General features: G+C 42.9%; 2 protein-coding genes and 7 non-coding genes across 13 annotated transcripts; all 9 read left to right on the top strand.

Moving 5' to 3' along the window:
- The first annotated feature begins 10117 nt into the window (after positions 1–10117).
- ncl (nucleolin) lies at positions 10118–17897 on the top strand. Its single transcript, XM_029695451.1, has 16 exons — positions 10118–10285; positions 11359–11460; positions 11544–11658; positions 11864–11977; positions 12351–12455; positions 12755–12907; positions 13457–13540; positions 13727–13853; positions 14174–14310; positions 14816–14942; positions 15046–15182; positions 15370–15502; positions 15836–15981; positions 16222–16351; positions 16677–16963; positions 17168–17897. The coding sequence occupies exons 1-16, from the start codon at positions 10268–10270 to the stop codon at positions 17227–17229; spliced, it is 1977 nt and encodes a 658-aa protein (XP_029551311.1). The 5' UTR covers positions 10118–10267; the 3' UTR covers positions 17230–17897.
- Positions 12116–12252, top strand: LOC115152526 (small nucleolar RNA SNORA57). Its single transcript, XR_003867526.1, has one exon. It is a non-coding gene; the product is annotated as a small nucleolar RNA SNORA57 (small nucleolar RNA).
- LOC115152521 (small nucleolar RNA SNORD82) lies at positions 12604–12676 on the top strand. The gene has a single exon (XR_003867522.1). It is a non-coding gene; the product is annotated as a small nucleolar RNA SNORD82 (small nucleolar RNA).
- On the top strand, positions 13967–14101 carry LOC115152524 (small nucleolar RNA SNORA57). The gene has a single exon (XR_003867524.1). It is a non-coding gene; the product is annotated as a small nucleolar RNA SNORA57 (small nucleolar RNA).
- On the top strand, positions 15633–15763 carry LOC115152519 (small nucleolar RNA SNORA75). The gene has a single exon (XR_003867520.1). It is a non-coding gene; the product is annotated as a small nucleolar RNA SNORA75 (small nucleolar RNA).
- Positions 16390–16523, top strand: LOC115152520 (small nucleolar RNA SNORA75). The gene has a single exon (XR_003867521.1). It is a non-coding gene; the product is annotated as a small nucleolar RNA SNORA75 (small nucleolar RNA).
- Positions 17898–18772: 875 nt separating the features above from the next.
- On the top strand, positions 18773–21284 carry LOC115151480 (nucleolin). Of its 5 annotated transcripts, none has more exons than XR_003867300.1 (5): positions 18773–19524; positions 19735–19838; positions 20234–20347; positions 20535–20656; positions 20998–21248. XR_003867300.1 is itself a non-coding variant. In XM_029695453.1 (5 exons), the coding sequence occupies exons 2-5, from the start codon at positions 19805–19807 to the stop codon at positions 21170–21172; spliced, it is 411 nt and encodes a 136-aa protein (XP_029551313.1). In that variant the 5' UTR covers positions 18822–19524; positions 19735–19804; the 3' UTR covers positions 21173–21284. The 5 variants fall into 5 exon arrangements, 3 of the variants coding, with proteins under 3 accessions (XP_029551312.1, XP_029551313.1, XP_029551314.1); XM_029695453.1 differs by having other exon boundaries at positions 18822–19524; positions 20268–20347; positions 20998–21284; XR_003867301.1 differs by lacking the exon at positions 19735–19838 and having other exon boundaries at positions 18782–19524.
- On the top strand, positions 18881–19017 carry LOC115152527 (small nucleolar RNA SNORA57). The gene has a single exon (XR_003867527.1). It is a non-coding gene; the product is annotated as a small nucleolar RNA SNORA57 (small nucleolar RNA).
- LOC115152525 (small nucleolar RNA SNORA57) lies at positions 20791–20925 on the top strand. Its single transcript, XR_003867525.1, has one exon. It is a non-coding gene; the product is annotated as a small nucleolar RNA SNORA57 (small nucleolar RNA).
- Positions 21285–21508: the final 224 nt, after the last annotated feature.

The raw sequence follows: 21508 nt of genomic DNA, 5'->3' as shown, positions 1-21508 counted from the left end.
TTTATCCGGGTAGCCGGAAAGTAGAGCATTGCAGTAGTCGAGCCTAGAAGTAACAAAAGCATGGATTCATTTTTCTGCGTCATTTTTGGACAGAAAGTTTCTGATTTTTGCAATGTTACGTAGATGGAAAAAAGCTGTCCTTGAAGCGGTCTTGATATGTTCTTCAAAAGAGAGATCAGGGTCCAGAGTAACGCCGAGGTCCTTCACAGTTTTATTTGAGACGACTGTACAACCATCCAGATTAATTGTCAGATTCAACAGAAGATCTCTTTGTTTCTTGGGACCTAGGACAAGCATCTCTGTTTTGTCCGAGTTTAAAAGTAGAAAATTTGCAGCCATCCACTTCCTTATGTCTGAAACACAGGCTTCTAGCGAGGGCAATTTTGGGGCTTCACCATGTTTCATTGAAATGTACAGCTGTGTGTCGTCCGCATAGCAGTGAAATTTAACATTATGTTTTCGAATTACATCCCCAAGAGGTAAAATATATAGTGAAAACAATAGTGGTCCTAGAACGGAACCTTGAGGAACACCGAAATTTACAATTGATTTGTCAGAGGACGAACCATTCACAGAGACAAACTGATATCTTTCCGATAGATAAGATCTAAACCAGGCCAGAACTTGTCCATGTAGACCAATTTGGGTTTCCAATCTCTCCAAAAGAATGTGGTGATCGATGGTATCAAAAGCGGCACTAAGATCTAGGAGCATGAGGACAGATGCAGAGCCTTGGTCTGACGTCATTAAAAGGTCATTTACCACCTTCACAAGTGCAGTCTCAGTGCTATGATGGGGTCTAAAACCAGACTGAAGCGTTTCGTATACATTGTTTGTCTTCAGGAAGGCAGTGAGTTGCTGCGCAACAACTTTTTCTAAAATTTTTGAGAGGAATGGAAGATTCGATATAGGCCGATAGTTTTTTATAATTTCTGGGTCAAGATTCGGCTTTTTCAAGAGAGGCTTTATTACTGCCACTTTTAGTGAGCTTGGTACACATCCGGTGGATAGAGAGCCGTTTATTATGTTCAACATAGGAGGGCCAAGCACAGGAAGCAGCTCTTTCAGTAGTTTAGTTGGAATAGGGTCCAGTATGCAGCTTGAGGGTTTGGAGGCCATGATTATTTTCATCATTATGTCAAGAGATATAGTACTAAAACACTTTAGTATCTCCCTTGATCCTAGGTCCTGGCAGAGTTGTGCAGACTCAGGACAATGGAGCCCTGGAGGAATACCCAGATTTAAAGAGGAGTCCGTAATTTGCTTTCTAATGATCATGATCTTTTCCTCAAAGAAGTTCATAAATTTATTACTGCTGAAGTGAAAGCCATCCTCCATTTGCGAATGCTGCTTTTTAGTTAGCTTTGCGACAGTGTCAAAAAGAAATTTCGGATTGTTCTTATTTTCCTCAATTAAGTTGGAAAAATAGGATGATCGTGCAGCAGTGAGGGCTCTTCGATACTGCACGGTACTGTCTTTCCAAGCTAGTCGGAAGACTTCCAGTTTAGTGTGGCGCCATTTCCGTTCCAATTTTCTGGAAGCTTGCTTCAGAGCTCGTGTATTTTCTGTATACCAGGGAGCTAGTTTCTTATGACAGATGTTTTTAATTTTTAGGGGTGCAACTGCATCTAGGGTATTGCGCAAGGTTAAATTCAGTTCCTCGGTTAGGTGGTTAACTGATTCTTGTCCTCTGACGTCCTTGGGTAGGCAGAGGGAGTCTGGAAGGGCATCAAGGAATCTTTGGGTTGTCTGAGAATTTATAGCACGACTTTTAATCTTCCTTGGTTGGGGTCTGAGCAGATTATTTGTTGCAATTGTAAACGCAATAAAATGGTGGTCCGATAATCCAGGATTATGAGGAAAAACATTAAGATCCACAACAATTATTCCATGGGACAAAACTAGGTCCAGAGTATGACTGTGGCAGTGGGTAGGTCCAGAGACATGTTGGACAAAACCCACTGAGTCGATGATGGCTCCGAAAGCCTTTTGGAGTGGGTCTGTGGACTTTTCCATGTGAATGTTAAAGTCACCAAAAATTAGAATATTATCTGCTATGACTACAAGATCCGATAGGAATTCAGGGAACTCAGTAAGGAACACTGCATATGGCCCAGGAGGCCTGTAAACAGTAGCTATAAAAAGTGATTGAGTAGGCTGCATAGATTTCATGACTAGAAGTTCAAAAGACGAAAACGTCATTGTTTTTTTTTTTGTAAATTGAAATTTGCTATCGTAAATGTTAGCAACACCTCCGCCTTTGCCGGATGCACGGGGGGTATGGTCACTAGTGTAACCAGGGGGTGAGGCCTCATTTAACACAGTAAATTCATCAGGCTTAAGCCATGTTTCAGTCAGGCCAATCACATCAAGATTATGATCAGTGATTAGTTCATTGACTATAACTGCCTTGGAAGTGAGGGATCTAACATTAAGTAACCCAATTTTGAGATGTGAAGTATCACAATCTCTTTCAATAATGGCAGGAATGGAGGAGGTCTTTATACTGGTAAGATTAATGAAGCGAACACCGCCATTTTTAATTTTGCCCAACCTAGATCGAGGCACAGACACGGTCTCAATGGGGAAAGCTGAGCTGACTACGCTAACTGTGCTAGTGGCAGACTCCACTAAGCTGGCAGGCTGGCTAACAGCCTGTTGCCTGGCCTGCACCCTATTTCATTGTGGAGCTAGAGGAGTTAGAGCCCTGTCTATGTTCGTAGATAAGATGAGAGCACCCCTCCAGCTAGGATGGAGTCCGTCACTCCTCAGCAGGCCAGGCTTGGTCCTGTTTGTGGGTGAATCCCAGAAAGAGGGCCAGTTATCTACAAATTCTATCTTTTGGGAGGGGCAGAAAACAGTTTTCATCCAGCGATTGAGTTGTGAGACTCTGCTGTAGAGCTCATCACTCCCCCTAACTGGGAGGGGGCCAGAGACAATTAATCGATGCCGACACATCTTTCTAGCTGATTTACATGCTGAAGCTATGTTGCGCTTGGTGACCTCTGACTGTTTCATCCTAACATCGTTGGTGCCGACGTGGATAACAATATCTCTATACTCTCTACACTCGCCAGTTTTAGCTTTAGCCAGCACCGTCTTTAGATTAGCCTTAACGTCGGTAGCCCTGCCCCCTGGTAAACAGTGTATGATCGCTGGATGATTAGTTTTAAGTCTAATACTGCGGGTAATGGAGTCGCCAATGACTAGGGTTTTCAATTTGTCAGAGCTAATGGTGGGAGCCGTCGGCGTCTCAGACCCCACAACGGGAGGAGCAGAGACCAGAGAAGTCTCGGCCTCCAACTCCGACTCGCTTAACGGGGAGAACCGGTTGAAAGTTTCTGTCGGCTGAATAAGCGATACCGGTTGAGCATTCCTACAGCGTTTCCCTCCAGACGCCATGAGAAAGATGTCCGGCTGCGGGGACCGTGCGAGGGGGTTTATACTAACGTTACTATCTGTACTTGCTGGTGGCACAGACGCTGTTTCATCCTTTCCTACACTGAAATGACCCTTGCCTAACGATTGCGTCTGAAGCTGGGCTTGCAGCACAGCTATCCTTGCCGTAAGGCGATCGTTCTCCTGTATATTATGAGTACAACGACTGCAATTAGAAGGCATCATGTTAATGTTACTTAGCTTCGGCTGTTTGAAGTCCTGACGAACCATGTCCAGATAAAACCTCCGGGGTAGGAAAGTTGAATGAAAAAAAAGTTGAGTGAGGGAAAAAGTAAAAATATACGGTAATGAAAAAGTAAAAACCGTCAGGTAGCAAAGTAAAAACGGCAACAAAAACGCACAGCAGCGTAAACAAGTCTGCAAGTTGTGACCGGAAACAATCAATCACCCAGGCAGAGGGGCCGAGCAGTTGGCATTGCTGTTATGATTTCAGTTGTCCTTGATGTCCTTTGTTTTGTTACTTGTTGTTTTCTTCTGTCTTTTCCTTTTTTCTCCTTAGTTCATTCTCTTGGTTGTTGGTGCATTGGGGGGTTCTTGGGGTTGGGGGGTTCTTTAAGATTTGTGTATTGTTGTGAACTGTTAAATACTACTGCACTGTTGGAGCTAGGAACACAAGCATTTCGCTACACCCGCAATAAAATCTGCTAAATATATGTATGTGACCAATAAAATTTGATTTGATTTGAAAACCACAGACTACGCGTAAGCGCACCAGCCCAGGACCTCCACATCTGGCTTTTTCACCTGAGACAAGCCACCCAGACAGCTGATGAAACTGTGGGTTTGCACAACCGAAGAGTTTCTGAACAAACTGTCAGAAACCGTCTCAGGGAAGCTAATCTGCGTGGAATATGTTCCGGTCAACCTCAGAGAACAATATTGATCTATACGCTGACTCTGTGAGTGCATTTATAAATAAGTGCATTGGAGATGTTGTACCCACTGTGACTATTAAAACCTACCCTAACCAGAAACCGTGGATGGATGGCGGCATTTGCGAAAAACTGAAAGCGCAATACACCACATTTAACCATGGAAAGAGGTCTGGTGATATGGCTGAATATAAACAGTGTAGTTATTCCCTCCGCAAGGCAATCAAACTTGCGAAATGCCGGTACAGGGACAAGGTGGAGTCGCAATTCAACGGGTCAGACACAAGACGTATGTGGCAGGGTCTACAGGAAATCACGGACTACAAAAACAGCCACGTCACGGATACCGACATCACGCTTCCAGACAAACTAAACACCTTTTCCCCCTTTGAGGATAATACAGTGCCACCGTCGCGGCTCGCTAACAAAGACTGCGCCCCCCTCTCCTTCTCTGTGGCTGACGTCAGTAAAACATTTAAACATGTTAACCCTCGCAAGGGTTCATTGACTACAGCTCAGCATTCAACACCATAGTACCCTCCAAGCTCATCATCAAGCTGGAGGCCCTGGGTCTCAACCCCTCCCTGTGCAACTGGGTCCTGGACTTTCTAACAGGCTGCCCCCAGGTGGTGAAGGTAGGAAACAACATCTCCACTTCGCTGACCCTCAACACAGGGGCCCCACAAGGGTGTGTGCTCAGCCCTCTCCTGTACTTCCTGTTCACCCACGACTGCGTGGCCACGCACGCCTCCAACTCAGTCATTAAGTTTGCAGACGACACAACAGTAGTGGGCTTGATCACCAACAACGACGAGACAGCCTACAGGGAGGAGGTGAGGGCACTCAGAGTGTGGTGTCGGGAAAACAACCTCTCACTCAACGTCAACAAAACAAAGGAGATGATCGTGGACTTCAGGAAAAAGCAGAGGGAGCACCCCCCTATCCACATCGAAGGGACAGCAGTGTAGGGACAGTAGTGGAGAAGGTGGACAACTTTAAGTTCCTGAGCATACACATCACAGACAAACTGAAATGGTCCACCCACACAGACATTGTGGTGAAGAAGGCACAACTGCGCCTCTTTAACCTCAGGAGGCTGAAGAAATTTGGCTTGTCACCAAAAACCCTGACAAACTTTTACAGATGCACAATTCAGAGAATTCTACCTGCCATCCAGAACACCTACAGCACCTGATGTCACAGGAAGGCCAAAAAGATCATCAAGGACAACAACCACCCGAGCTACTGCCTGTTCACACCGCTATCATCCAGAAGGCAAGGTCAGTACAGATGCATCAAAGCTGGGACCGAGAGATTGAGAAACAGCTTCTATCTTAAGGCCATCAGACTGCTAAACAGCAATCACTAACTCAGAGAGGCAGCTGCCTACATTGAGACCCAATCACTAGACACTTTTAATAAATGGATCACTGGTGACTTTAAACAATGCCACTCTAAATAATGCCACTTTAATAATGTTTACATATCTTACATTACTCATATCACATGTATATACTGTATTGAGACCCAATCACTGGACACTTTAATAAATGGATCACTAGTCACTTTAAATAATGGCACATTAATAATGTTTACATATCTTACATTATTCATATCACATGTATATACTGTATTTTATACCATCTACTGCACCTTGCCTATGCCACTCGGCCGTCGCTCATCCATATACTTATATGTACATGTTCTCATTCACCCCTTTAGATTTGTGTGTATAAGGTAGTTGTTGGGGAATTGTTGGAACTAGAAGCACAAGCATTTCGCTACACTCGCATTAACATCTGCTCACCATGTGTATGTGACCAATAAAATTTGATTTGATTTGAGGAAGAGTATATAACCTCTTTATCAAATTATAGACCTGTCACTGTTTTGCTGTATGACATCGAGTTGATTTTTTTATTTTTTTACCTTTATTTATACAGGTTTTTTCTCATGAGATAATATCTCTTTTCCAAGAGAGACCTGGTCCAATAGCAGCAGGGGGAACAACATTTCAGACAAAACAATTTACATACACTAACACAACATTAAACACAACTATAAACACACATACAGTACAAAAATTACATATTACATTTAAAAACACAAACATCTTGACTAAAAACAGCTGTCCTAAAAACAATTACACTCTTCTATAATATATACATCGATCAAGTGTTTAAACTCCACCAACGAAACTAGATCATCACATTTTAAAATGTTCAGGAGAGAATTCCAGGACCACAGTGCTAAGTAACTAAAACTATTTCTACCATGACCTGTTCTAATTTTTGGTACTGTTAGAAGCAAATCATAATGGGACCGTAATTAATATTTAGTTACTGACCTGACTAAAAAAGAACAGAGATAAAATGGCATTTTACCCAATATGGCCTTATAAATCAGTGTATACCAATGTTTAAGCCTACGCAAGGACGACCAGCCTTTCGGCGCTGTAGAGATCACAATAATGTGTTAGACGTTTTTGATTTGTAATGAACCTGAGGGCTGCATGATACACTGAATCAAGTGCTCTCAGGGTAGTGGCTGAGGCCTGCATATATATTATATCACTAAAATCTAAAACCGACACTAATGTACATCGTACCAGCTCCTTCCTGGCCTCCAGAGAAAAACAAGCCTTATGCCGGTAATAAAATCCTATTTTCAGCTTGAGCTTCCTTATCAAGTTCTCTACATGCACAGTGAAGCTCAGCTTATCATCAACCCACACACCCAAATATTTGTACACTTTAACTTGCTCTATATTATGTCCAGCCAATGTAGTAATGACATGATTTGTAACATGCCTGACATTTGAAAATACCATGCATTTTGTTTTACCCGAATTTAGAACCAGCTTTAAATCATACAGATTCTGTTGTATGATGTTAAATGCTCTTTGGGCATTTTCCAAAGGCTAAAGATAAACTACTACCACTTGAATAAAGAACAGTATCATCTGCATAAAAATGAACATCTGCTGTTTCAATAAAATCCCAAATGTTTTTGATATATAAAATGAACAACAGTGGGCCCAAAATAGAACCTTGCGGAACACCTGAGCACACCTCTATGGACTCAGATTTACAACCATCTGCCATTACACATTGTGTACGATTTGATAGCTAATTTATAAACCAATCTAGAGCATAACCAGTAATTACACAACATTTTAACCTTTGCACTAACACAGCATGGTCCACGGTGTCAAAAGCCTTCGACAAATCAATAAAAACAGACACACAATGTAACTTCTTATCAAGAGCACAGTGGATGTCATTTAAAACCTTCAATGTTGCTGAAACAGTGCTGTGGCCAGACCTAAAACCTGATTGCATTCCATTTAAGATGTTGTTTTCTTGGAGGTAGGTCTTTAGCTGCCTACTAACTAAGAACTCCAGTACCTTTGATAGTACAGACAATTTTGATATGGGTCGATAGTTGTCAAGTAGCGAGGGATCTCCACCTTTCAGGAGAGGCAGTACAAAAGCAGATTTCCATAACTTGGGGATTTCCTTAACATCAAGCGTAAGGTTAAAAATACATGTTAAGGGGGGAGCAATGATGTCTGCAGCTAGGTGTAGGAGGCGGGGGCCAGGGGATTTTTTTTTATTGTCCATTTCTTTCAGGGCTTTACACACTTCTGAAACAGAGAAGGATGAAAAGGAGAACCTGGTGAAGGAGTGCACAGGAGTGTCAGATACATTTATAGAGGGCTCAATTATACCTCTGACCTTTTCAAATAAACTGCCTGCATCTAAAAAATGCTGGTTCAAGGCTTTCAGAATGGAGGTTCTCTCAGTTACAATCTGTGTGTCGACCAACAATTGTTTAGGAAGGTGTGTTCTTTTCTGCACTCCAAACCTTTCACTACTTGCCAAAATTTGGATGGATTATTTAAATTTTGTGATGTAGATTTCAGGTAGTGGTCTGCTTTCAATTTACGGATCATAGCCACACCCATATTTCAAAGACGTTTAAAAGCCATCCAATCATCTGCCAAACCAGTCCCTCTTGCTTTAGCCCACATAGCATTTCGTTCCCTTATGATTTTTGTAAGTTCCTTAATCCTGAATTTTTTTAAAAGGGTTCAAATCCAAATAGCTATGTATGAATACAAATGGTAATTTCAATCTAGAATTTTTAACCACCTTCGAGCAATTTATTGAGCATTTTGGTATATTATTTAGACATATCAACACATATTGCAATTATAGCTGTCTAGTTGGGTGGAATGTACAAATATATACATAATTACATTAATATAATGTATAGGCATGGTGGACTAAGGAAGCCATTGTAGGCCTACATTGGACATGCATAGCCCAAGTCCTCAAGGGTATTATTTTTGCAGTTATGTAATTATTCAATGTTTTTTTAAATAGATGGTGAACCTGTATGATGAACAAAGAAATTACATTTAAATATCAAACGTGTCATTCACTATTGTCGATTAATTCGAGTAACTACTTTATTTTTTAACTTTTTGTTTTTGTCAATCTCAAACCTTGTGCACGTGAAGAACATACGCAGACAAATATGCAAATGTTTGATCTGTGAGTGGAGGAGATTGTAAATGTGGGCGGAGTTCAGTGCACGCACAGAGCAGGAAGGTAAATTTGTGTGGCCTAAAAAAAAAAAGTTTGTTCACAAGGCTCATGCAAAGTCAGTAATAGTATGAAGATAGGCAGAAACTGCTTCTACTATAGAAATCCCCCGATCACGCTTGTAAAGGCGACGTCGGCTATCTAAAACTCATGAGCAGAATACGTCATCTGGTCTGAACGGTCGTCACGCTCCGATATTTACAGTCGTTTTTAAAGAAAATGAAAACGTGTCAGTTTGTCACTTCCAATAGGTTTGAGTAATAACATGTTCAACTGCTTAAGACTTTGGCTCGAATCTAGGTTGTGCCTTTAGATTTCAAGAAAACGACCAGTTAATAAAGGAGGAATTGTTCACTTCTAGCATTGACTTCTCAAATTCCCGGTCTGCTTTCACACGCGGTTCGTGTCTCGCTTTAGAAACTCTTGTGGCTCAAAGCATGCGCAGATTCCCTGATCTGTAATAAATATGAAGCCTATAATGTCTTCATCATTATACCAGTCACAGTTCTGTTGTATAACGTAGAGTTGATATAGATCAGATAATTAGTGCAGTGCTGAACATCAGCACACGATAGTCAAGAAGAAGCACGTGGTTGATAGGCAGCTGGAGGAGACCACGTGGCTCAAATCGAAACAGCTGTGTATCAATACAGTGTCATTTCAATCGACAAATGTTTAACCAATTCGAGCAATTTATTGAGCATTATAGTGTATTATTGGACAAATCGACATATAATTACATTTTAGCTGTCTAATACCTAGGTGGCATGTACAAACATATATACACAGTGGCTTCAATATATGTGTAGGCATGGTGGACCAAGGACGCTTCACCATTATAGGCTTACATTGGACATGAATAGCAAAGCCCAAAACCCTCAAAGATATTATTTTTTGCAGTTATATAATTAGTCAAATGTGAACAAAGAAATATAATTGAAATAATCAAGCGTGTGATTCAATGATGCCCGATTCGTTTAAAATTCACATTCGACTTAACTGCTTTTTTTTTTAGGGGGGGGGGCTTGTTTTTTATAAATCAACTGCAAATCCGCGTGCACGTGAAAAAAGCCTCCATACGCAGACAACTATGCAAATGTTTGATCTGTGAGTGGAGGGAGATTGTAAATGTGGGCGGAGTTCAGGGCGCGCGCAGAGCAGGAAAGTAACCCGCGCGTCTCTCTACGTATCTGTCTTTCTTCCTCGGTGTTCGAAAGAGTCGGTTGGGCCACGTGCAGCGGAACAGTAAATCCGTTTTTTTTTTCGGGGGGTTGTTGAGCTTTTAAATAAATATTCTACACGACCCAAAATCGTCCGAACGTAACCATGGTGAAATTAGCTAAGGTAAGACAATTTCGTATACTCTTGTGTTTGTGACTCAAATCGTGTGGTTTGTCAATGCGGGTGTATTTTTTTTAAATCCAAAATGAAGTATCCTGTATTGCAATAGACGACAGTCCCGACATTAGAAAATGGCAGAGAAACACGCATTATGTTGGCTTGTCCATTTTAATTATACTACTTAGCCAAAAAAATAAATAATATTTGATGTTCAGTCTGATACAATCGTAGTTTTATGGCCTTAATTATTGGAGGTTAAGCAGTTAAACGTTTTCTCGACCCAGATTTGATCAGCCATGTTTTCTCATTGCACTCTGTTCTTACAGTTCTGCCTAAAATGGCCATACATGCGCGTTCGCGAATCAAGCGTGCTCTTTCGTACCCTGCCTGCTGGCTCGCTCGCTCGTTCGTTAATTAACTAGTCAACAACTTATTTATGTAATTTTAATAATGGTGTGTATTTTTTTTTATGGAGTTATGACAAATATTTTATTAGTTCGATCTAAGAGAAGTTGGTATTGACTTCCGTAAGGCAATGTGCTGCCATACGTTTAGCTAGCTAATGCTAACTAGCCAAAATGTTTTTGAGGTCTGTCGTGTAAGATGTTCGTTGTTTATGAGCTTAATGTTTCTTCAACTGGGCATATTGCTAGTTAAACGTGGCGACAATAAATTGAGACACGCCAATTTGGAGTACAACAAAACTAACTAAATAATTAACGTTAGCAGTTAGCTAGCTAGCGCCGTACTTATGCTCTCCACGTGGGTTGTGCACCAGCCCCCAAATGCCACACACGAGGTACAAGCCGGAGTTACAAGCAAGTCTAGACAAACGTTGAAGTGACGATGACTCGTATGAATGGTTTGTCACATTCGCTCAAAATTGTCTGAAATTAAGTGAATAGGTTAGTTACTGACTGACATTTAAAATACCTTTTTTCTCCTTTCATATGTTCATAGCAAGTCACTTTTGCTTTCATGTAAATGGCTAGCAAGTGAAACCACTGGACAACTTCTAGATTTGACTTGTCCGTAAAGTGAGAAAAATGCTGAACCTACATTTCCAATTTTCACAGGCAGCAAAGAAACAGGCAAACCCCAAGAAAAAGGCCCCACCACCTCCTAAAGAGGTGGAAGAGGAATCCAGTGAAGAAGAAAGTGATGAGGAGGAGGAAGAGGTAAGACTTACCACTCAAGTGGACACTCTCTCTCCAGAAAAATAACTTGGTTTTAATGTGTTGACAATGTTCATATGTTCCAGGCCCCACCAAAAGCAGTAGCAAAGAAGGCTGTCACACCAGCCAAGCCAGCACCGAAAGCAGCTAAAAATGGGAAAGCAGCTAAAAAAGCAGAAAGTGAAGAGGATGATGACTCCGGTAAGAACCTTGTCATTTTCTGTACTTCGTCATTAAACATACTTGATGTTAGATATTGAATTAAGCTCTCGATCGGCAGCATTCATTTCAAAGGAACTGTTTAAACTCTTCCATTCGCGGTTCTGTTTAGTGAAGTTACGGACCATCAATGTTTGTAGTTTGGGCTAATTAAATTACACTGCCCTGACACTTTTTGCCCTTTCAGAGGAAGAGTCTGAGGAGGAAGCCCCCCCACCCAAAAAGACCCCAGCCAAAGCCACACCTGCAAAGAAAGCTCCAGCCAAGGCAGAAGAGTCAGATGATGATGACGATGATGAGGGTATGAGTCTTTCCCCATATTTAATTTTTCTATTGGATACACAGTGACAGGACAATTAATGATGGTTGGGGACACCAGTCTCAGTGGTTTATGGTTTTAAAGATGATACATTTATTTGACTACTAGTAACCAGGATCCCCTCCATTTCTTGGCACACCTGTAGTTGCTCAGTACTCGCGTGTGATTGTACGGAGGTAGAACAAAGCCAGTGCTATGTCTTCGGTACCAGTGTGTGTTATCGTCTGCTGGTCCTATCCTCAATCGCTGGCACACTTGAAGCCTAATTGATAAGTTCTATATGCACCTTTTAAGTGGTTTTACCAACTAGGCTGAAATTAGGATTTTTTTTTTACTGTTACACTCTTGTCTGTAGATGAAGAATCTGAGGAGGAGGCCCCACCCCCAAAGAAGGCTGCCGCCAAGCCCTCAGTGAAGGTCACTGCAGCCAAGGAGGAGTCTGACGAAGACGATGATGATGGTAAGGATGGGGGGGGCCAGTTGTCTATCTTGGGCGCTGCATGTAGGGCTTATTGGTCGAAAGAATGGGTGGCATGCAACATTATGGTGGTTCTTTCAATGTGGTACAGGCCACACTGGCAGATCAATATAGGGGTCAGCTGAGCACAAGCACACTTGATGAACAACAAGGGACTTAATACTGAATGTATTTGATGTCACTACTTATTTGATCTGATGTGCCCAATCCCTGGTCAGTAAATGGTCTGTAGTTGATGATTTGGGTCTAATGAGACTAAAGCCATCTGTTGTGCCTTCCAGACTCTGAGGAAGAGGAGATGGACACCACCCCGGCACCTGCAGCAAAGAAAGCAGGCATGGTGAAGGCTAAGGAGGAGTCTGATGATGATGAGGAGGAGGAGGAGGAAGATGATGACGATGATGAGGAAGATGATGACGATGATGAGGAAGATGGTAAGTAATATTTTGACTATGGGTTATTTTTATTACTCATCTGGTGAAAGGGGTGTCGTGGTCTCCGGCAGTTATCACAGCCGGGTATTATTGCCCTTACACCACGTTCACATGTTAGTCAGTACTCTGAAATGTCCGACTTGCTAATACGTTGTAGGTAAACACGTGCCACATTCAACCAGTTATCAAGTTGGACATTTTCGTTTCCTATTTGTGACTAGCAGGTGAAGGTGACATTAGCCCCTGCCTTCACCTTTTGGTGTTGGCACATCTAAGTGAGGATGGGCTTGTGACTAGCAGGTGAAGGTGACATTAGCCCCTGCCTTCACCTTTTGGTGTTGGCACATCTAAGTGAGGATGGGCTTGGACTGAAATGCATCAGGGCTGTAGATTTTAATTCAGGACAGGTTATGGTTAACTTTTCTTCCTGACACTGCGAGGATTTCAAAGATGGTCAAGTACAGAGCATGTCTATATGAAAGATCCCCACCCCACCTCTGTTATTTGGTTAAGGTTTTTGGGTTCTAAGCAGGCTGTTTTGTTCCACAGAGGCCCCAGCGACTCCTGCAAAGAGGAAGGCTGACAACAAAAAGGAGACCCCGCCTGCCAAGAAGGCCAAGTCCGAAAGCGATGGTAAGGCCTTAAATTCAGCCCTCCAACACCTGCTCCCACACTGAACCACAAAATGCATGATGAACAACAAGGGACTTAATACTGATTCATTTGATGTCACCTTCATGTTATTCTGACTGTGTTCATAGGTTGCCGTTGATGGCGATCATTTAATGCGTGACCTAATTGTTAATGTTTCCCCCTCAGAAACATTCTGTCTATTTATTGGCAACCTGAACTCAAACAAGGACTTTGATGAAATCAAAGAAGCCTTGGCAGCTTTCTTCTCAAAGAAGAACCTTGACGTTCAGGACGTCAGACTTGGCGCATCAAAGTAAGTGACGGTGGATTCCTATGTTATGATGACCCACTCATCATACTTTTCAATTGGCCAGACAAATGGTGTTCTTGATAAGGTAGTTGATTTGACTTCATTAACCGGGATCCCCTCCATTTCTTGGCACACCTGTAGTTGCTCAGTACTCACGTGTGATTGTACGGAGGTAGAACAAAGCCAGTGCTATGTCTTCGGTACCAGTGTGTCATCGTCTGCTGGTCCTATCCTCAATCGCTGGCACACTTGAAAAAGACAATGAAGCCTAATTGATGGGTTTTATATGCAGTCTTCTAATGCACGCTTGTCTTGCGCACCAGGAAGTTTGGCTACGTAGAATTTGGCTCCGCAGAGGACATGCAGACGGCCTTGGAGCTGAACGGCAAGAAGTGCATGGGACAGGAGTTGAAGATGGACAAGGCCCGCAGCAAAGGGAACTCCCAGGAGGAGAAAAAAGGTAGGGGGCTTTTCCCTGCAGACACAGATATGCGCTCTTGGCTGAAGTGAGAAAGCCATAGACATCTGTGCCTGTTCAACAGCCTAGATTTACATTTCTGTTACTTCTGAACACGTTAACTTAGAATTATGTTTTGATTCTTGCTTGAACAGATGCTAAGATTATATTTGTTTGAACTTTTGCTCAGTAACTATTTTGGATGCAGCTGTTAGCTAGAATGCTAATTGCCGGGCTGTAGCAAAAGCTGGCCACAGAGCCATTTGCCATGACAAACAATTAAGCAGGACATTCATACAAACCTTTTGAATTCTATAATTCAAAAGTAGTATGCAACATGGAAATGGAGATTTTTTTTTTTTTTTTTTGCTGGTCTTTTGAGACCTCACCTGTGTTGGGTCACAACTCGTGCACATCGCCCGATTGTGTCAATGTTTGTAAACACAGGAAGCTGTCTGTACTGTATCATCACAATGGGAATATTCATGCTCATCTTCTCGTTTAACAGATAGGGACGCACGGACCTTATTTGTGAAAAACCTGCCCTTCTCGGCCACAGAAGACGATTTGAAGGAAGTGTTTGCGGATGCTGTTGAAATCAGAATACCCCCAGGCCAGGATGGTTCCAACAGAGGGTGAGGACCTGCCTTTATATCCTGGTTAATGTATTTGCATATTGTATCTTTTCTTAATGCCTGATATATTAGTAAATATAACCAAGCTGCATTTTCCCCACAGCATTGCCTACATTGCGTTCAAGACTGAAGCCATTGCGGACAAGATGCTAACAGAGGCCCAGGGCGCCGATGTCCAGGGACGCTCCATCATGGTCGACTACACAGGCATCAAGAGCCAGAAGGGAGGCAGACCACCAGGTACGCACCACCGACTACAGGACATTTTAGTTCAATCAGGACCAGTCGTGATGCAACATTTTCTTCCTGAAACTCTGTGACGATTTCAAAGATAGTCAAGTACTGAGATACTGGTCTGCAATATATATACTTCCATGGTGCTGATGCGCACCAACATCCACCTTAATCATCTTGTTCCTTTTCTCAGCTCAGGCAGCTGCTGAAAGCAAGACCCTCATCGTTAACAACCTGTCCTACAGTGCTACAGAAGACTCCCTTCAGAGTGCATTCGAAGGGGCTGTTTCCATCAGAGTACCACAGAACAACGGCAGGCCCAAAGGGTGAGTGGGGGGGGTTCCTACACCATCACCTTAGTTTCCTGACTTAGTTTAGGGGTTTTGTTTGGTCAACTGTAGTGCCTAGAGCTCTGTTGGATGTGACCTCATGGGATGGGTCAGACCGAACCCCCAGGGCTTCTCATGAGCTCCTCTCTGCCAATCAGTGGCGTTGTATGGATTCGCACGAGAAGTAGAGACTAATCACAAAATGAACAGGCACCCCTAATCTCAACAGGGGTTGCCTATGTCTGCTGTGAAACAATGTAACCTCCATCATCATCACCCCCCCCCCAATAGTGTTAAGTTCCTGAACCTATTTGTTTCTCTCCTGTGCAGGTTTGCTTTTGTGGAGTTTGAGAGTGCAGAGGCAGCCAAGGAGGCGCTGGAGAACCTTAATGGAACAGAGATTGAGGGCAGGCAAATCCGGCTAGAGTATAGCCAGAACAGTGGAGGCAGAGACGCTGGAGGCAGAGGAGGATCCGGTAGGTTTTACTTCTCCATATTTAAAACTTTTTTTTGTTGTCGTCAGTCTGTAGTTGTAGACTGTTGTCAATTAGAAAGGAAGTTAGATTCTTGGCTACTGTATGAGTGGTTGGCTCAACCAGCTATCTTAAGATGTATGCACTAATAGTAAGTCGCTCTGGATAAGAATGTCTGTTAAATGTAGCATTGATAACATTTTTTTCACCCCCCCCCCCCCCCCCCCCCCCCTTCGTTGCCAGGAGGTCCCACAAAAACCCTGTTTGTCAGAGGGCTATCTGGAGACACCACAGACCAGTCACTCAGAGACGCCTTTGACAGTGCCACTGGAGCCAGAGTGGTGACAGACCGTGACACAGGCAATTCTAAATGGTAAATGATGTAACTGTTACACTACTATAGCCTTGGACTTCTTCTCATGAGCTCCTCCTGTCCACACAGTGACAGTGAATGGATTCGCACGAGAAGTAGAGCCAAATCACAGTCAAACAGGCACCTACCTTGAACTCAGTGGCAGTTTGCCCATGTCTGATGTGAAACAAAATTACTAGATGGTAGCAATATGCCTCTAGTTGTGACTAAAGGACTACTGTATTTGCATTGCAAATCAATTGTGCTTGTGAGACATCACCTGTTCCTTTCTGCAGACATGAATTTTTCTTTCCTCCCTTCATTTGTCACCTTCCTTCCCATCCAGCTTTGGCTTTGTCGACTTTGACAGCGAGAGCGACTGTAAGGCTGCCAAAGAGGCTATGGAGGGTGGCGAAATTGACGGCAGCAGCGTGAACCTGGACTACGCCAAGCCAAAGGGCGACAGCGGTGGATTCCGTGGGGGTCGCGGAGGCTTCGGCGGTGGCAGGGGAGGTCGCGGCGGCGGATTTGGCCGTGGCGGCGGTGGTTTCGGCGGTGGCAGGGGAGGACGTGGCGGTGGCTTCAGGGGAGGCAGAGGAGGTGACCGCGGGGGTGGACGTGGTGGATTCAGAGGTAAAGGTTCAAAGTTTGGCTCTTGTGCTGCGTAGACCAGAGATGATGTATACTTTTCACTCTGATATCTTGTGATGAATCTCATAGATAGTAGGTACTGATCTGGTTGAATGAACTGCTAAAGCAGTCTCCTTAACTTAGACCCTCGTGTTAATGTGCTGCTTTCAAAGGAACAGACCGTGACTTGTTTTTTTCTCCCCCCAGGTGGAAGAGGCGGTGGATTCGGAGATAAGCCCCAGGGCAAGAAGATCAAATTTGATGATTAAAAATCCCTGTCTATTTTACTGTTTTGAAAAGACTCTGTTTTCATCACCGTACCCATACGCTGGCAGAGCCTTTTGGACATTCCAGAAAGCTTCATTGATGTATAACTGTAATGGGCTCTCTACCGCCCTGCACCAACCTTTTCACCCTCTCAGCTTGAGAGCTGCCTGTCAGTTTTGAATTGTCCTTCCTGCATCATCCATATGAGTTTGTTTTTCCCAAAAGAGTTAGTGGAATGTCTGGCAACCCTGTTTGCTGTGAAAAAGCCCTGTTTGTTCAGGTACATATTGTACATTAAACAATTTGTATTTCATTTTACCTTTTTTGTAAGAAAGTCCTGTATCCTTTAATATCCTTGTTTTGTTCTAGTTTGCTCTAGGTGAGACTGTATAACGGTAAAATGTGCAAGGCATATTGTAATGGATGGAAGATTAAATCAGCCCATGTCTGTTGGGCGTTTAGAATCTCGTAAATCGGTGTTTTGTCATGTTTTGGGTGGGGTACAGTCAATGTCTTTAGAAGTCAGAGGTACTAGAGGCCTCGAATAACGTTATTAAAAAAAATGTATCATATGATATTTGTAGTGCATTGACTAAATCTTGCTGTTTGAAAATGTAAGGTTTTCACAAATGTGATGATTGAATAAACCGAAGTGATTTTTTTTTTTAAAGTCTTTTGACCTTTCCTTTCATAATACTCTGGCACTTCCAAAGAATAATTTGTACTTTTCCTGTTTTGGCTGGGTTATTTTTGAAGAGGTTAAACGAACTTGGTGAGATGAGTAAGTTGACTAATGACAAGCATGAGGTGGCGCTAACTCTTTTAGCTAGTTAAAAACAACCGATTGAGCCCAGGATCATTTTCTAAGGTGCCCTGATAACAGTAAATATAAAGAGGGAAAAATGCACCATTTAAGCAAAGCTGCCACTGTCCTAAACACTTGAAATTAAGCACCCAAAGAAACATGCTTTCCACAAGGAAATGCACCACCACCTGAAGAGGAATCCAGTGAGGAAGAGGTAAGACTCAAGTGGACACATTATCTCTCCAGAAAAATAACTTGGTTTTAATATGTTGACAATGTTTATGTTCCAGGCCCCACCAAAAGCAGTAGCGAAGAAGGCTGTCACACCAGCCAAGCCAGCACCGAAAGCAGCTAAAAATGGGAAGTGAAGAGGACGACTCGGGTAAGAACCTTGTCATTTTCTGTACTTTGTCATTAAAGATAATTGATGGTAGATATTGAATTAAGCTCTCGATCGGCAGCATTCGTTTCAAAGGAACTGTTTAAACGCTTCCCTTTCAAGGTTCTGTTTAGTGAAATTAGTTTGCTAAGGCTGCGTGTACGGACCATCAATGTTTGTAGTTTGGGCTAATTAAATTACACTGCCCTGACACTTGTTGCCCTTTCAGAGGAAGAGTCTGAGGAGGAAGCCCCCCCCCACCCAAAAAGACCCCAGCCAAAGCCACACCTGCAAAGAAAGCTCCAGCCAAGTCAGATGATGACGGTATGAGTCTCTCCCCATATTTAATTTTTATATTTCAATTGGATACACAGTGACAGGACAATTAATGATGGTTGGGGACACCAGTCTCAGTGGTTTATGGTTTTAAAGCTGATACATTTATTTGACTACTATTAACCAGGATCCCCCTCCATTTCTTGGCACACCTGTAGTTGCTCAGTACTCACGTGTGATTGTACGGAGGTAGAACAAAGCCAGTGCTATGTCTTCGGTACCAGTGTGTGTCATCGTCTGCTGGTCCTATCCTCAATCGCTGGCACACTTACAAATATGGAACGGGGCCTCATTAAATGGGCTCTATGCGACACTCTTAAACGATTCCTGTATTTAAGGAAACATTTATTCCTTAAAGGGACATTTTTAAAATAAAGTCTAATTAATCTCCAGCACCACATCAACATGTAAGAATGGCGTGTTTCTTGTAACAGAGGAAGATGTCTTTTGTAGGCAATGCCTACTCACTATTGGTCAATCACTCCAATGCACACTGATGTCATTGGAAACACTATTGAACTTTTTTTTTAACTACACATTAACATGCACCATTTTCGCGTTAGTACCTTTAAGGTGGTAAACCCTTAGAATGTTTTATTCTGCTCAGGCGTCATGTTTAAGTGGTTTTACCAACTAGACTGCAAACGCTGATGTTTAATGTTACTGTCTTCTCTGCAGATGAAGAATCCGATGAGGCACCACCCCCAAAGGCTGCCGCCAAGCCCTCGGTGAAGGTCACTGCAGCCAAGGAGGAGTCTGACGAAGACGATGATGATGGTAAGGTTGGGGGGTCAGCTGTCTATCTTGGGCGCTGCATGTAGGGCTTATTGGTCGAAAGAATGGGTGGCATGCAACATTATGGTAGTTCTTTCAATGTGGTACAGGCCACACTGGCAGATCGATATAGGGGTCAGCTGAGCACGAGCACACTTGATGAACAACAAGGGACTTAATACTGAATGTATTTGATGTCACTACTTATTTGAGGAGATGGACACCACCCCGGCACCCGCAGCAAAGAAAGCAGGCATGGTCAAGGCTAAGGAGGAGTCTGACGATGATGAGGAAGATGGTCACTATTACTTACCAAGGTCTAATATTTTATACTCCATTCATCTGGTGAAAGGGGTGTCGTGGTCTCCGGCAGTCATCACAGCCGGGTATTATTGCCCTTACACCACGTTCACATGTTAGTCAGTACTCTGAAATGTCCGACTTGCTACTACGTTGTAGGTAAACACGGGCCACATTCAACCACTTATCAAGTTGGACATTTCCGTTTCCTATTTGTGACTAGCAGGTGAAGGTAACATTAGCCCCTGCCTTCACCTTTTGGTGTTGGCACATCTAAGGGAGAAAGGGCTTGGACTGAAATGCATCAGGGCTGTGGATTTTAATTCAGGACAGATTATGATTAACTTTTCTTTTATGGTCAAGTACAAGCTGGTCTATACAAAAGATTCCCTCTAACCTCTGTTATTTGAAGGTTTTTAGGTCCTAAGCAGGCTGTTTTATTCCAGAGGCCCCAGCTACTCCTGCAAAGAGGCTGACAACAAAAAGGAGACCCCGCCTGCCAAGAAGGCCAAGTCCGAAAGCGATGGTAAGGCCTTAGATTCAACCCTCCAACACCTGCTCCCACACTGAACCACAAAATGCATGATGAACAACAAGGGACTTAATACTGATTCATTTGATGTGACCTTCATGTTATTCTGACTGTGTTCATAGGTTGCCGTTGATGACGATCATTTAATGCGTGACCTAATTGAGAATGTTTTCCCCCTCAGAAACGTCTATTTGTCGGCAACCTGAAATCAAACAAGGACTTTGATGAAATCAAAGAAGCCTTGGCAGCTTTCTTCTCAAAGAAGAACCTTGAAGTTCAGGATGTCAGACTTGGTGCATCAAAGTAAGTGACGGTGGATACCTATGTTATGATGACCCACTCAGGACTTCTGATCATTCATACTTTTCAATTGGCCAGACAAAAATGGCATTCTTGATGGGATAAGGTAGTTGATTTGACTTCATTAACCAGGATCCCCTCCATTTCTTGGCACACCTGTAGTTGCTCAGTACTCACGTGTGATTGTAGGGAGGTAGAACAAAGCCAGTGCTATGTCTTCGGTACCAGTGTGTCATCGTCTGCTGGTCCTATCCTCAATCGCTGGCACACTTGAAAAAGACAATGAAGCCTAATTGATGGGTTTTATATGCAGTCTTCTAATGCACGCTTGTCTTGCGCACCAGGAAGTTTGGCTACGTAGAATTTGGCTCCGCGGAGGACATGCAGACGGCCTTGGAGCTGAACGGCAAGAAGTGCATGGGACAGGAGTTGAAGATGGACAAGGCCCGCAGCAAAGGGAACTCCCAGGAGGACAAGGAAGGTACCTTTATATTACTTCTGCTATTTGTAGTGCATTGACTAAATCTTGCTGTTTGTAAATGTAATGTTTTCACAAATGTGATAATTGAATAAACTGAAGTGGTGATTTAAAGTCTTAAACCTTTCCTTTCATAAAACTCGCTCTTCCAAAGATTCATTTGTTGTTATTTTTTCCTGTGATGGTACTTTTTGAAGTGGTAAGTTGACTAATGACAACAAGCCATTAACTAAAGCTAGCTAATTATTTTAGGTATTTAGGGAAAACGGTCTCATTCTCAAGGGTGCCCTGATAACAGTAATCCGATATAAAAAAATACAGCACAATTTGAGCAGAACTCAGTCCTTAATCAACACTTGAAATTGATCATCCAATTT

Source organism: Salmo trutta, chromosome 17 (genome assembly GCF_901001165.1).
Source record: "Salmo trutta chromosome 17, fSalTru1.1, whole genome shotgun sequence".
Lineage (NCBI taxonomy): Eukaryota > Metazoa > Chordata > Actinopteri > Salmoniformes > Salmonidae > Salmo > Salmo trutta.
Note: the sequence above shows the minus strand (reverse complement) of the source record. Positions and strands in the feature narration are given on the sequence as shown.